This window comes from Dama dama, chromosome 10 (assembly GCF_033118175.1).
Source record: "Dama dama isolate Ldn47 chromosome 10, ASM3311817v1, whole genome shotgun sequence".
In the NCBI taxonomy this organism is placed as follows: Eukaryota; Metazoa; Chordata; class Mammalia; order Artiodactyla; family Cervidae; genus Dama; species Dama dama.
The window spans coordinates 12,340,793-12,354,767 of record NC_083690.1 but is presented as its reverse complement, the minus strand read 5'-3'; the positions used below and the strand labels follow the sequence as shown (position 1 = coordinate 12,354,767).

At 47.6% G+C, this 13,975-nt stretch overlaps 1 protein-coding gene across 3 annotated transcripts in view; it reads right to left on the bottom strand.

Moving 5' to 3' along the window:
- The window catches only part of SNX29 (sorting nexin 29), a 566,190-nt gene that overhangs the window by 413,792 nt on the left and 138,423 nt on the right, over positions 1–13,975 (bottom strand). For all 3 annotated transcript variants that reach the window (XM_061152859.1, XM_061152861.1, XM_061152860.1), the window contains one exon: positions 13,824–13,952. In XM_061152859.1, the coding sequence (XP_061008842.1) occupies positions 13,824–13,952 (129 nt within the window). The remainder of the gene's footprint in view (positions 1–13,823; positions 13,953–13,975) is intronic.

Below are 13,975 nucleotides of genomic sequence, written 5' to 3'. Positions count from 1 at the left end.
GCTATATTTAAGACCCAGCCTTCATGTTCAGTGACATGGAAATTGCCACCTTGCGAACCGCACCGGAAAGGCAAGGTTTGAAACATTATTTTCTGCGAAGAACCAGGTTGCCAACTCTGCCTCTCCCAAGGCAAAGAGGAAGAAGCCAGGGCGTTCAAGGGAGCAAAGGGCTCCAGCTCCTGGGATCACCCAGGTCTGGCTGTTTCATTTCAACCGTTTTCTCTCAAGTAACACAAACCCCGACATTCACTTGGCAGGTCATCTCTCTCTCTCTCAATTGGGCTCCTTTCCTGGGCTCTTCTGTTTTCCCTGAAAGCCATTCTCTTATTTTTATTTACTCCTCTAGACGTTTCTACCTACTTCTCATTAGAAAAGACAGCAAGCGGAGCGTTAATGAATGGTAAACACATTTGCCTCCCCCGTAGATAATTATCATAACCTTTTAATGAGAGTTCTATCACACTGATTGGTTGGGGTAATTTTTTATCTCCTCCTGTTTCTGAGCTTTGATGGGGAAAAGCGATGGGCTCGAGCAACGATGCAGACACAAGCAGCTCCCTCTTCCCTGAACAGCTGTTTCTTTCTCGCATCTTGATGAACCACCCAAGTCCGCCTTTGGTGCACGTTTTGTGGGGAACATCTGGTACCGACAGCTAATGGCTCTGATGCTGAGCCATTCCACGGGGGCACGCGCTCCAAGATGCAGATGGGCCTGCAAATATACCTTGCTGCTTACTCCCTAAAAATCTGAGTTCGGCAACAAAACCTGGGTCTTTGATTGCATTCGCAAGGCATTAGAGAAAATAAACAAGCACGTGGGTTTCTCCCTTGCACGTGATTGCTTTAAGAGATGCCGCCATGCTGCTGTTTCTCCAGCTGTTCCTACCCGTTATTTTCATTTGGGGAAAAAAAAAAAAAATCGAGGAAAGTGACACAGGTCACAGACTTGTGAAAGGGCCCTGAAGGGATGTATGTGGCTCTCCAGTGTCCACGGTTCCAAGTTCAGATAATGGGTGCATTTGGGATTCCCACATCTCTGCTCCCAAAAGGAAAGTCAGCTGGGAAATCAATCACGCCAAGGATACCTTCACCTTCCACGGTCAGGAACGCAGGAGTCAAGCAGTGACAAAATCATGACAGGACCAGCCCAAGCTCTAGTGGGTGAGTCCTCCTGCCTCGCCTGGAGCCAGAACCACACAACCTGTGTGCTATTAACACCCTCAAATCCCCTGCCCTGTGACCTCACCCCTGACATACAGACCGAGGGAAGAAAGTGACAAAGGCAGAACAAGCTACAGACCGAGGCATATCTCCCAAACCTCTACCTACAATCTCAGGAAAGGAGCAGCAGCCTGAATGCTGACCCACATGAGAAACAAAGTAACCTGTGGTGTGCAATGCCAAAGCAGCAGGCCCCCCACACACTGAGGGGGAAGGGGGCAGGCAGAGGCGGCTAGGCGACACCTCCTTCCTGGGACGGACTTCCGCTATATGAATCACCAGTCTTCACAGGCTCTCATACTTTCTAACATGAGAATTCCAATTCCGGAAATCCAGCTTAAGACTTTTTCTTTTTTAATAAAAGGAAGAGTTGACCCACCCCTCAAAAAATGTTCACAGAAGGACTACTGCTATAAAGATGGGAAGGGGGAAAATGGTGTGAGAAACAAGGACATATCTAAACACAAAATTCTATACGACCATCATAAGCAATATCCGTGTAAGTGGACAGGAGGAGGACATTTTACTTATTCTGTTAAGTGGTTTGCAAAACAGACCATCAACTTATGAACTCAAAATGATCTGTTTTATGTAAAATGAATGTACACATAAACTGGAATAAAACACATAAATTGTGTCCAAGTGATTTTCTTCTTTAAACTTTTCTGTGTAATTTGTGCACTTCCTTTCTATTCTAAGGGTAAAAATCTCTACTTAAACATCATTTGAAATCTACATAGAAACACAAGAAAATATTATAAACAGAATAATAAATTGTATGTATATACAAATCCTCCTATCCTGTTGGTGGGGCTTCCCAGATGGCACTAGGGGTAAAGAACTTTTCTGCCAAAGCAGGAGACATAAGAGACGCAGATTCAATCCCTGGGTGGGGAAGATCCCCTGAAGAAGGGCATGGCAACCCACTCCAGTATTCTTGTCTGGAGAATCCCATGGACAGAGGAGCCTGGTGGGCTACAGTCCATGTCCATAGGGTCACAAAGAGTCGGACACTACTGAAGCAATTTAGCATGCCCACATGCATACTGTTGGTGGCAAATGTAAAGCCACTATGAAAAACAGTATGGAGGTTCCTTTAAAAATCAAAAATAGCTACCATATGATTCAGCAATCCAACTCCTGGACATATAGCTGGAGAAAACTCTAATTAAAAAAAAAGATACATGCACCCCAGTGTTCGGTGAAGCACTGTTTGTAACAGCCAAGAATAGACACAACCAAATGTTTATAGAGACGGATAAATGGATAAAGAAGATGTGACATATATATACAACAGAGTATTACTCAACCATTTAAAAAGAATGAAATAAAAATAAATAAATAATAAAATTTAAAAAAATAAAAAGAATGAAATAATGCCATCTGCAGCAACATGGATGGGCCTAGAGATGATCATACCAAGTGAAGTCAGTCAGAAAGACAAATACCATGTTACATCACCTTTACATAGAAGCTAAAATATGACACAAATGAACTTGTTTACAAACAAAAATAGACTCAGACATAAAAAACAAATTTATAGTTACCAAAGGGGAAATGGGAGGGGAGGGATAAATTAGGAGCTTGAGATTAACAGCTAAACACTACTATATCTAAAATAAACAACAAAATCCTACAGTATAGCACAGGGAACTCTACTCAATATACTGTAAAAACTTATAATGGAAAAGAATCTGAAAAAGAATATATATACATACACACACACACATGCATATAACTGATCACTTTGCTGCACAATAGAAAGTAATACAACATTGTAAACCAACTATACTTCTTTTTATAATTACATGTACATGCTAATGGTTGTATAACTACGTAAAAATTGTACTTAAGTGGACAAAGAATAGGAATGACTGTCATGCTAGGGTCATGAGATTGAGGACTCTCTTCTCCATTTCAAGTTGTTATGTTGCTTTCACAACTTAGAAGCAATTATTGTAAGCAGAGAAACAAGAGCTATCTTAAGAAATCTCACGCTGACCAGTCATGACTGAATTCCAGCCCAGGATCCCCCTTGTGGGCATCTTAACCTAAAAGCCTTCCACTTGATGCTGGGTCAAGCAAGGCAAGTTGCAGAAGGATGGGCTCGAGTTAAAAGCCCACACACAGATCTTTCAGAACCTACAGACGACAAGATGGCATGTTGTTTATAGTTCACTTAAAATTGAAAGCAGAGGTGACAAATGCGAATAGTGCTAATTTTGTAGTGATAGTATAGCATTCTCTGTACGCTTCAAACAGACCAACAGCCCAACTTGGTTCTGAGATTTGAAAAACAATCACAAGTGCCTTCACGTCGTTCTAACAGCCCAGGTGTTTTGAACCACTGAACTTCCCCTTCCAGCTCATCACGATGGCCACTCACAGTGCGGTGTGGAGGCCGGCAGCGTCAGCACTACCCAGGAGCTTGCTACAAATGCTCGCTCTCAGGCCCCCACCCCCAGGCCTATGGGACCAGAGTCTGAGGGCCACCGTGACCCCCAGGGGCATGGCGGGCATGTTACGGTTTGAAACACGCTGCTCTGAGCCACGTGCGGTCAACTTTGGCTGCACCTGAGCGGTCTGGGTCTTGCCTCCTCCAGAGATCCTGATGGAATTGGTCTGGAGGGCGGTCTGGTCGTCCCAGTTTTAAAAGCTCCCCTGCTGACTGCCATGTATCTACGGCCAGGATTAAACAAAGCATGTAGCTCCTCAGCCTGGAGATTTCTTAATTAGATAGATAGTTACATCTGAGCAACAGTGGGCAAGATTAACTCCAGAAAATGACTCTGTGCAGCCCTGTATGGAAGAAAAATTGGCTTACACGGAACTGGGAAGCGCAGACATGGCTGGCCTTTCCTAAGGACTTATGCAGAGCACGCACTGTGCTCCACACTGGCCCCACAGTATCTTTTGCGTGGTGTCTAGAAGGAGAGTCTCCCGCTGTCTCGGGTTTCTAGGTAAGAAGCATCAGGTGTGGAATGACCAGTTGAGATCACATCTGGAAGTGCAAGAAGCACTCTCAGGGCCCTCAGAGTGAGCAAGTGCCTCCCTTTTTCTGCACCTGAGAAGCCCCACTCACCTCACTCTAGTCAAGTACTACAGAAGCTGGACTCAAGGGACTTGCCAGGTGGTCCAGTGGTTAAGAATCTGCTTTCCAGTGCAGGGGACACAGGTTAGACCCCTGGTTGGGGAACTAAGACCCCACATGCTGGAGGGCAACTAAGTGATAGTCACTCAGTCAAATCTGACTCTCTGCGACCCCATGGACTGCAGCCCGCCAGGCTCCTCTGTCCATGGGGTTCTCCAGAAAAGAATATAGGAGTGGGTAGCCCGGCCCTACTGCAGGGGATCTTCCCAACCCAGGGATTGAACCTGCGTCTCCTGCCTTAAAGGTAGATTCCTTACCATCTGAGCCAGCAGGGAAGCCCATAAGCCTTCACACAACTACTGACCCCGTGTGCTCTAGAGCCCAGGCTTCACAAGAGAAGCCCCCAGAGCAACTAGAGAAAACCGGCACAGCACAACAAAGACAGAGCAGCCAAAATGAAAGAAAGAGGCTGGATTCAAGTCCAGGCTTGCCCTGCACTTCCTTCTAAGACCAGCCACCTTAACCAGAGCACAGGGAATTATCAGCCAAAAGGTTAAGTCTGGGTTTATATGTTCCTCCCCTGACTTTCAGCCTCTAGAGGTTAGTCAGCTGTATCCTATTTCTCTCTGATGGACCCAGCTCACTCAGAATAGGTGTCTGATGAGTGAATCAACAAATGAACAAATGGGTATTAACTGACCACTCATCCTTCGCTGGATCCCGGCAGCACTAAACTTCAGGAAGCCGGCTCCTCCTCCAGGGCCATCGCTTTATCCTGCCCCGACACGCGTGTCTCATCCTCACCCTGTCCCACCCCGGGCACTCAGCTCTCCTCGGCTGCTCTGGGGGTCGTCACTAAGGACCTGTCGGCTGCCGACAGGGACGTGCTGAGGAAAGACGAAGAGCACCGCTCTTCGGTGAGAGAGCAGCGACCTGGGGACGCCAGCTTCCTGCTCAAGGAGAAGTGAAGGACAGGAGGGGCGGCAGCAGGGGGACACCAGGGGCTCAGTGGAGCATCCGTGTGATCAGGGTTCGGTCCCCGGCCAAGGACACCAAAAGAGAGGCCACGTGACCGTGGACTGCAAGGCTGTGGGAACAAAATTCTAAAGGTACGTTTACAAACTTGAAGACAAGAACGCAGAAAGGGTGAAAGCAGTGGTTCTCAACTGGGTGTGGACACTGTTTTAAAGCTCCCCGAAGACTTGTAATGCATGGCAGAGGCTAAGCAAGGCCAACGTGAGGAGATGCTTTTGGTTACCAAGATGACGGTGTTACCAGCATTAAGAGAGCGGGGCCAAGGCTACAAACTGTCCTGAAAAACCAAGAGCAAACCATATCCTGCCCTGCTTTCCATCGTCCTGATGGCCCTTTACGTGAGTGAAAAGCTTATTTGTAAGGACTTCCTGGTGGTCCAGTTGCTGAGACTCCATGCTCCCAATGCAGGGGGCCTGGGTTCAATCCCTGGTCAGGGAACTAGATCCCACAGGCCACAACTGAAAAGGCTTCCACAGGCCACAGTAAAGATCAAAGATCCCAAGTGCCGCTTAGAACTAAGACCAGTGCAGTCAAATAAAAAAATATATTAAAAAAAAAAAAAACTTGTTTGTAATCTGAGCCTATCCTCAAATTAACTCTACACTGAACATACCAGTTTTTAACCCTAGGGCCCACCCATGCTCTGTTCTTCCATTTTCTGTATTTCTTCTAGAGAGTGACTTCTGACCTGACCGCCTTTAAATCCAAACGTGTGCATTTATAAGTAGGTGAGAGCACTTGACCGCTTCATGTTTTTCAAGCAAAGTCATGCACAGCCCATATATATTGCAATCTACTTTGTGTTATAAATTACTTCCCTATTACTTCTCCTTCAGATTAGAGTTAGGGTGTTATACTGATTTTTTAAATTATTTGTGCAGGCAGGGTGTGTTAGCTATGAATTTCATTTCAGGATAGTATAATAAAAGGGTTGATTTTTATTTTAAAGGCATACTGAGGCTGGTACTGAGAACTATAACTATACATCTAAGGAGGCCAAAGTGCTGGACCAGGCGCTTGCTAACAAGGTCAGCTTGTATCTGATGTAAACATCCCACACCAAGGAAAGATACGCAGGGACACTGGGATGACCTCAAGCCCAGACTTCACCATCACTCACAGGAAGGCTAGCTCTAGGGCGCCAGAATCTCTACATTGGGAAACCGACAATCTCCAAATGTGATGAGGAACTGAGCCCATGGCAGGGGACACCCACAGTCTCTGCCTGACCACCACTCACCCCCATCTGATAGACCGAGTCCCCCAACTGTCCTTTTGAAGAAATGTCCCTGTCATTTGTTCTTGCTTCGTGTGGCCACGTGAGGAAAAGCAAGCCAACCTCCTGACTCCAGGCGGCACGTGTCGCAGGCTGCGAGAGCAAGGATAACACATCCCACCAGGAAATGAGTGAATCCCAGAACTTTCTCATGAGCTTTCAGGAAGACACGCTCTCCTTCCTCTCTCTGGGTACTGAACCAACAGGATTTATGCCTAGTGATGCCTGGGGCCCCTCTTGTCACCATGCAAGAAGCGCAGGACTGAGAATGAAGCTACAACCAAGGGAAAGAAGGGGAGGTACAGAAGGATATGGATCCCGCATGACACCCCCAGGGTCCCTGGGTCCAGCTGGGCAGAGCGCTGGCTCTTCTCCAAATCTGTCAGCTACATCAGCCAATCAAGGGCACCTCTTCGCAAGCCAGTTTCTGGTGGGTTTCCATCGCTTCACACAAAATTCTCCCCTGCCTCTCCCTGCCAAGCTGTCCTGTAAGCTTTACCCTCAGGCTGTCTCCCTCATGGTGGTAAAATGGCTACAGCAGTTCCAGCCTCTACACCTCACAGCACGTGTTCCAAAGGGAGCCACTCCAGCCATCCAATAAGCAAAGGACCATCTTCTTCCAAAGCCCTAGCAAACCTCAACCACATCTCCATGGCCAGAATTAGATCTCATGCTCATCTCCTGAACTAAATCCAAGTTGGGTCAAGCCATGGTTACCTGAACCAATCATTTAAGAAAGAAGATGGAATTATCTTGACCAGATTAAACAGATCAGAGCTGATGCCTTGGTGCTTGGGAGTGTTCAACCCCCAAAACCAACCAAGAGGGAAAAAATTCTTTTAAACCAAGCCATGTATGAATGTGACAGTAGGAATATAAAGAAAGCTGAGCACCAAAGGTTTGACGCTTTTGAACTGTGGTGTTGGAGAAGGCTCTTGAGAGTCCCTCAGGCTGCAAGGAGATCCAACCAGTCCGTCCTAAAGGAGATCAGTCCTGGGTGTTCATTGGAAGGACTGATGTTGAAGCTGAAACTCCAATCCTTTGGCCACCTGATGCGAAGAAGTGACTCATTGGAAAAGACCCTGATGCTGGGAGGGATTGGGGGCAGGAGGAGAAGGGGATGACAGAGGATGAGATGTTTGGATGGTATCACCAACACAATGGACATGGGTTTGGGTGGACTCCAGGAGTTGGTGATGGACAGGGAGGCCTGGTGTGCTGCAGTTCATGGGTTCGCAAAGAGTCGGACACAACTGAGCGACTGAACTGAACTGATGGCTGATTCTCTAGCATGGGAAAAATAAAAGGGATAGCTTTTCAGGAAAAGATACTACAGCAACTCTTCTAATGGGGAACCCCACTCTGAGTTCCCTTCCCAACTCTCAGGTCACAACCATAGGCTTTTAGAATCAGGCAGCAAAGCAAATGCCAATCTTCTGAAAGACATATGGACAAAAACTGGATTCTGGTCTCCTCTCACTCTGACTGCAGTTTTGTTTTACATAATGGGTTTGAAACAGTCCCCCAGAGCATGTTCCTTTAATGACATAGAACTGAACATCAAAATGGACAATCACCAAGGACCTGCCGTGTAGCACAGGGAACTCTACTCAATACCATGTGGCAGTGTGGATTGGGGGGTGGAGGTCTGGGGGAGAATGGATACCTGTATATATATATGGCTGTGGCCCTTTGCTGTTTACCTGAAACTACCACGGCATTGTTAATTGGCTATATCCCCACTACAAGATAAAAAGTTTAAAGTTTGAAGAAAAAGATTATAATGACCTAAAAAATATACTAATAAAATGCTGATGCTGTAAGGAAGAAAACAACAGAACTGAAGGATGGGACATCATGAAAGAAAGACAGAAGTCTCCCTTTTTCCATCTCATGCATGACTCTGCCCTTTTGGCTTTGGGACTTGAGTTCTCATTTCCATGGCTCTGCCAGCATGTGGGTTTGCCCTTGAGGGACTGCTCACAGCCCAATCATGGTGGCCACGGGATGCAACAAGCTGACTCTCCAGGCCAGCGACATCTGCCCTGCTCTGGAGCCTGGGCGGGGCAGTGGTGGGGTTATTCCTGCCAAAGCACAGGGACAGAATGGAGAGGAAGACCCGGCCAAGGAAGACTGGGGCAGTGCTGTCCCAGGGGAGGTGTGACAGGCAGCCTCCAGGGTGGCCCCCGAGACCCTTGCTTCTTGGTATTGACATCCACATGTAGACCCCTCCCATGCTGAACCAGGCTTGAGCTGCGTGACAGCAGAACTCGGCAGATGTGATGGTGGCGTCATTTCCGGGATTAGGCCACAAAAGGCACAGTGGCTTCTGGGTTGGGTGTGCCCCCTTGCTCTTGCGTTACTCGCCCCGGGAAGCCAGCTGCCAGGTTGTGGGCAACCCTACAGCGCAGTCCACAGGGCAGGGAACCAAAGCCTTCTGCCAACAGCCACGCGAGTGAGCTCCAAAGTGGACCCTCCACCCCAGTCAAGCCTTCAGATGACCGCAGCTCTGGTGAACGCTTGACCACAACCCCATAAGAAACCCTGAGCCATTCCCACATTCCCAACTCATGGAAATTGTGGAGGATCCTCAACATTCCCTGTTTTAAGCTGTCAAGTTTGGAGATCATTTGTTACACAGCCGGGGGTATCTACTACAAAAACAGCAGAGACCGGGACGTCCCTGGTGGTCCAGTGGTTAAGAAACCACCCTACAATGCAGGGGACGCCAGTTCGATCCCTGGTTGGGGAACTAAGATCCCACACTCTGTGGAGCAACTAAGCCCATGTGTCGCAACTACTGAGCCAGTGTTCCACAACAGAGTCTGTGCGCCACAGCAAAAGCGCCCATGTGACACAGCAGAGCTCCGCGTGCCTCAACTAAGACCTGATGCGCCAGACAGACAGACAAATAAATAGAGCAGAAACAGAAGTGCCCCCCACAACACCCCCACAACCCTGGCCACTTGCTTCCCTCAAAGGTACTTCTGCTCAGCTAATGTGTGTTTTCTTTCTGCTCAGCCTATGTCATAGGCTGAGCTTTTTGGTTTTTTTAATTGAAGTACATACAGTGGATTTATAATGTTGTGTTAGTTTCTGCTATAGAGCAAAGTGATTCAGTTACACACACACACATATATACACATTCCTCTTCATATTCTTTTCCATTTCCTACCCTGTTCATCACAGGATATGGAATATAGTTCCCTGTGCTTAAACAGTAGGACCGTGTTGAGCTTGAGCTTACTTACTTCCACAGGAAGTAAGACAATCCATTATCCAGGGAGGGAGACTGACTGATCCCGAACCACTACTGTTGACAAGGACTCCGCCTGGAATGGCACAGATGCTTGGCACCACAAAGGCACTTGGCTGCTTATACGACCTTGCTCTTTGTTGAGCCATGATGGCGTGAAAGGAAAGCCATTAATTTTGAGCAAAATGAATGTGTAATAAGACGCTTCGTCTGCTCAGGGATGTTCCCATTTCACAACTCTACACTCAGGGCCAGGAAGACACACATACACCCGAACACGCTTCTCAGCAATACAGCAAAAATAATTTCATTGTCCTGAGTCTGAAATAGCCTAATTCTTAATTCTTTCTGCACCACTGCCGTTAAAATACAACTTTTGATTAGGCAAGGTTTCTTAGTAATAATACAATTACTATCCTAGAGAAAAATGATAATGATAGGTAATGTGTTTGAGCATTTAAGAAGCCCATTCTTTCATTTTATCATCTAACCACTCTATATGAGGTAGAGTTCTCTTATCTTCATTTTATAGCCAAGGAAACAGAGACAGTTAAGTAACTTGCTCAAGGTCACATAGCTAATAAGCAGCAGAGCCATGAATGGACCCTCAGGATCCAATGCCAGAATACCACCAACCACTAGGCTAAACTACCTGCATTATGAAACCCGCCACCTGGACACGCAGGGACCGAGAAGAGGGCTGCCCTGGTACAGCCGTGTGGGGCTCGCCCCCAGCCTGTGACCCTCCACACCCTGCCTGTGACCCATGGATGACAGCAGCCCCAGGCCATCAACCACAGCTGACCATGGGGACCCACCATCTGACAACATGGACAGCCGCTCTCCTGCGGCCAGAAGCAAGGAGAAACCTCTGACAGCTGGCACAAGTCTGTCTGCAACGTCAGCGGTCGAGTCTTTCAAAACACGTCCACTGCTCCGTCTGCTTTCGCGCCGTTTTCTCCTGAAGGGTCTGCCCGCTTTATCCAAGCTCCTTCTACCTGCAAACTGCAGACTTTCAGGCACCTTAAACCTTCAGCTGTGTGTGTATTCGTCACTAAAGTCGTGTCCAACTCTTCTGTGACCCCGGGGACTATAGCCCGCCAGGCTCCTCTGTCCATGGGATTTCCCAGGTAAGAATACTGGGGTGGGTTTGCCATTTTCTTCTCCAGGGGATCTTCCTGACCCAGGGATCAAACCCACGTCTCCTGCACTGGCAGGCAGATTCCTTACCCCTGAGCCACCAGGGAAGCCCAAACTCTCAGCTACCCCACTGTTTACCTGGGGAAACCAGATTACAGAAGAGCATGGTTAAGAAGTTACCTTTTTCTATTTCATTCATGGGCTAAAGAAAATTTATCCCAAAATTACCATATACTCAAAACACATTTACTGTAAAACACACTCCAGTCACTCGCCGCTGCCCTATGGACTTTCACACACACTCCTCAGTGGGCCCTCTCGGGGGATAACACCATCCTGTCCATGTCATAAACGAAGAAACGCACGCCTGTGCAAGTGAAGCGGTTCAGACCCAACACCCAATTTGCAAGCAATGGAGCAGCAACTCGAGGCTGAGCTGGCTCCTGACACAATAAAAAATGACAGAGGACGGAAGTCTGTCTGTCTTCAATGATTCAGAACCCGGGTCTCCACAGACTACAGTCTTTATTGAGAACATAAAACACAATTGCACCACGGAACCCTGGCATGGCCAGGTAAGATGGGGGCCAGGTGAGAAAAGGCCAAATTAGGCACCTGGGGTTTGTTTCTGATGCTCTGGATATGTCATTTTCAAATGTGAACGCAGGAGAGAAGTTCAAATTAAAATTAAACACAGGGGGACTTCCCGGTGGTCCAGTGGCTAAGAAACTGCCTTCCAAGGCAGGGGACGCAGTTGTGGAGCAACTAACCCATGGGCCACAACTACTCAGCCTACACGCCACAACGAAGACCCATCACAGCCAAAATATAAACAAGCATGGGATCACGCTGCCAACTTCCTGTTACATATACACAACAATTACATTAGTGTCACTCACAACAGCTGACAGCGCGGGGATGGTAATACTGCCGCTGTCGAGTTTCCTTAGCCCTGGGCTCCCCCACCCCATACCCCCCCCCAAGACAGATGCATCTCCTGGTCTATTTTTAAAGTAGTTTTAAAGAATCCGTATAGTCAAAGCTATGGCTTTTCCAATAGTCATGTAAAGATGTGAAAGCTGAACCATAAAGAAGGCTGAGCACCACAGAATTGATGCTTTTGAACTGTGGCGTTGGAGAAGACTCTTGAGAGTCCCCTGGTCTGCAAAGGGATCAGGCCAAGTCAATCCTAAAGGAAATCAACCCTGAATATTCATTGGAAGGGCTGAAGCTCCAATATGGGCCACCTGATGCAGAGAGCCGACTCACTGGAAAAGATCCTGATGGTGGGGAAGATTGAAGCCAGGAGGAGAAGGTGACGATAGAGGATGAGAGAGCTGGATGGCATCACCGACTCAGTGGAGTTCAGCAAACTTTGGGAGATGGTGAAGGACAGGGAAGCCTGGCGTGCTGCAGTCCGTGGGGTCGCAAAAAGTCACCCATGACTGGTGAACAACAAAAGAACAACCAGTTAAAGTGCTTTATCTTACATAAAATGGGGAAAAATTCAAATGTCCAGCAATCTGAAATAGTACATTCACGTGGTACATTAGCTCAATTAAATGCCACATCCAGGCACATAAAAATGGTGACTGTGAAGCTTTTACTATGGTAGAAGGACACAGCCTAGGAAGTGACGGGCTGGAGATTTCAAGTAGAGCCCATAAAAATGTGTTTGCATGTGACAAATTCAGTAAAGTCTCATTATGGCAGTTGGAGCTTGGGGGTGGGGGGGGGGGTTGCTTTACAGTTTTCTTTAATTAGATATAAACAAAGTCACAGAAAAGAAAATAAGATGACTCAACTATAAAGAGGTTCAACCATACTCTGAATCAGATAAATGAAAAATATTTCGCCAGCACTGCTTTCACCTGTGACTTTATCAAAGACCCCCAAAGCTGGATCCACCAGAGGCAGGGCTGTGCTGGGGGGGACCCAGCCCTCGTTAAAAGCAGGTTGATGACCTTTATCCAACTCAGAAAGCACTCTGGGGACTTCCCTGGTGCTCCAATAGCTAAGACTCCACACTCCCAATGCAGGGGCCCAGGTTCAGTCCCTGGGCAGGGAACTAGACCCCACAGGCCGCAACTAAGAGTTCACATGTCACAACTAAGATCAAAGATCCTATGTGCCACAACTAAGACCCGGCATAGCCAAACAAATTAAACAAATAAATAATGAGGAAAGAAAAGAAAAACACAGTGCTTTGACCCAGCAATTCCACTTCCAGTGTATTTCTGGCAAATATACTCATACAAGGACACAATGACAACTGCGAAGATAATCAGAAGTAGAAAAAGGCTAGAAATGACTCAGATGCCTGGCTGCTGGCACATCGGCCAAATGAATCCTGGTACAGATGGACGGTGGGGTATCAGGGCCGTTAGAAAGACGGCAGGTCTGTGTACCCAGCGCAGGACGGTCTCTAAGCTGTGGAGGGAGTGTGGTGGAGGATATGGGACCATTTGTATCAAGGAAGAAAGACAGGAGAGGAGGGAGATGAGAAGAAGAGAAAGTTCATGTATCTGAATGTTCGCATCTGCTCGCGTACACAAGGGGCATCCCTGGGAGGTGACGCTGCCCACCCTCCAGGGGTGAGCCGGTGATCACGGAGTTTAACCATTTGTGACTTTTGTATTTTGAACCATGTGCATGCATACTATTTAATACTTACTCAATACCTAATAAGTTAAAATTTCAGCTATGTCAGGATTATTTCCACTTGTCACTTTAAATGAGTAAGTACTGATGACAGGTGTGCTTGGGGGCTGGCCAGCGCCTCCCCCAGCCCCTCCGCCCCCTACCTCGCCAGCGCCTGGACCTTCGTGACGTGCCGATCCTCCTGCTCAGCCACCTTCCGCTTCAAGCTGTCGACCTCCTGGCGGAGCGCGGCCGAGTGCTCCATCTCACTGTCAAGCAGGTTCCGCAGCGACCTGGGAGGAGGAGGAGATCCCAC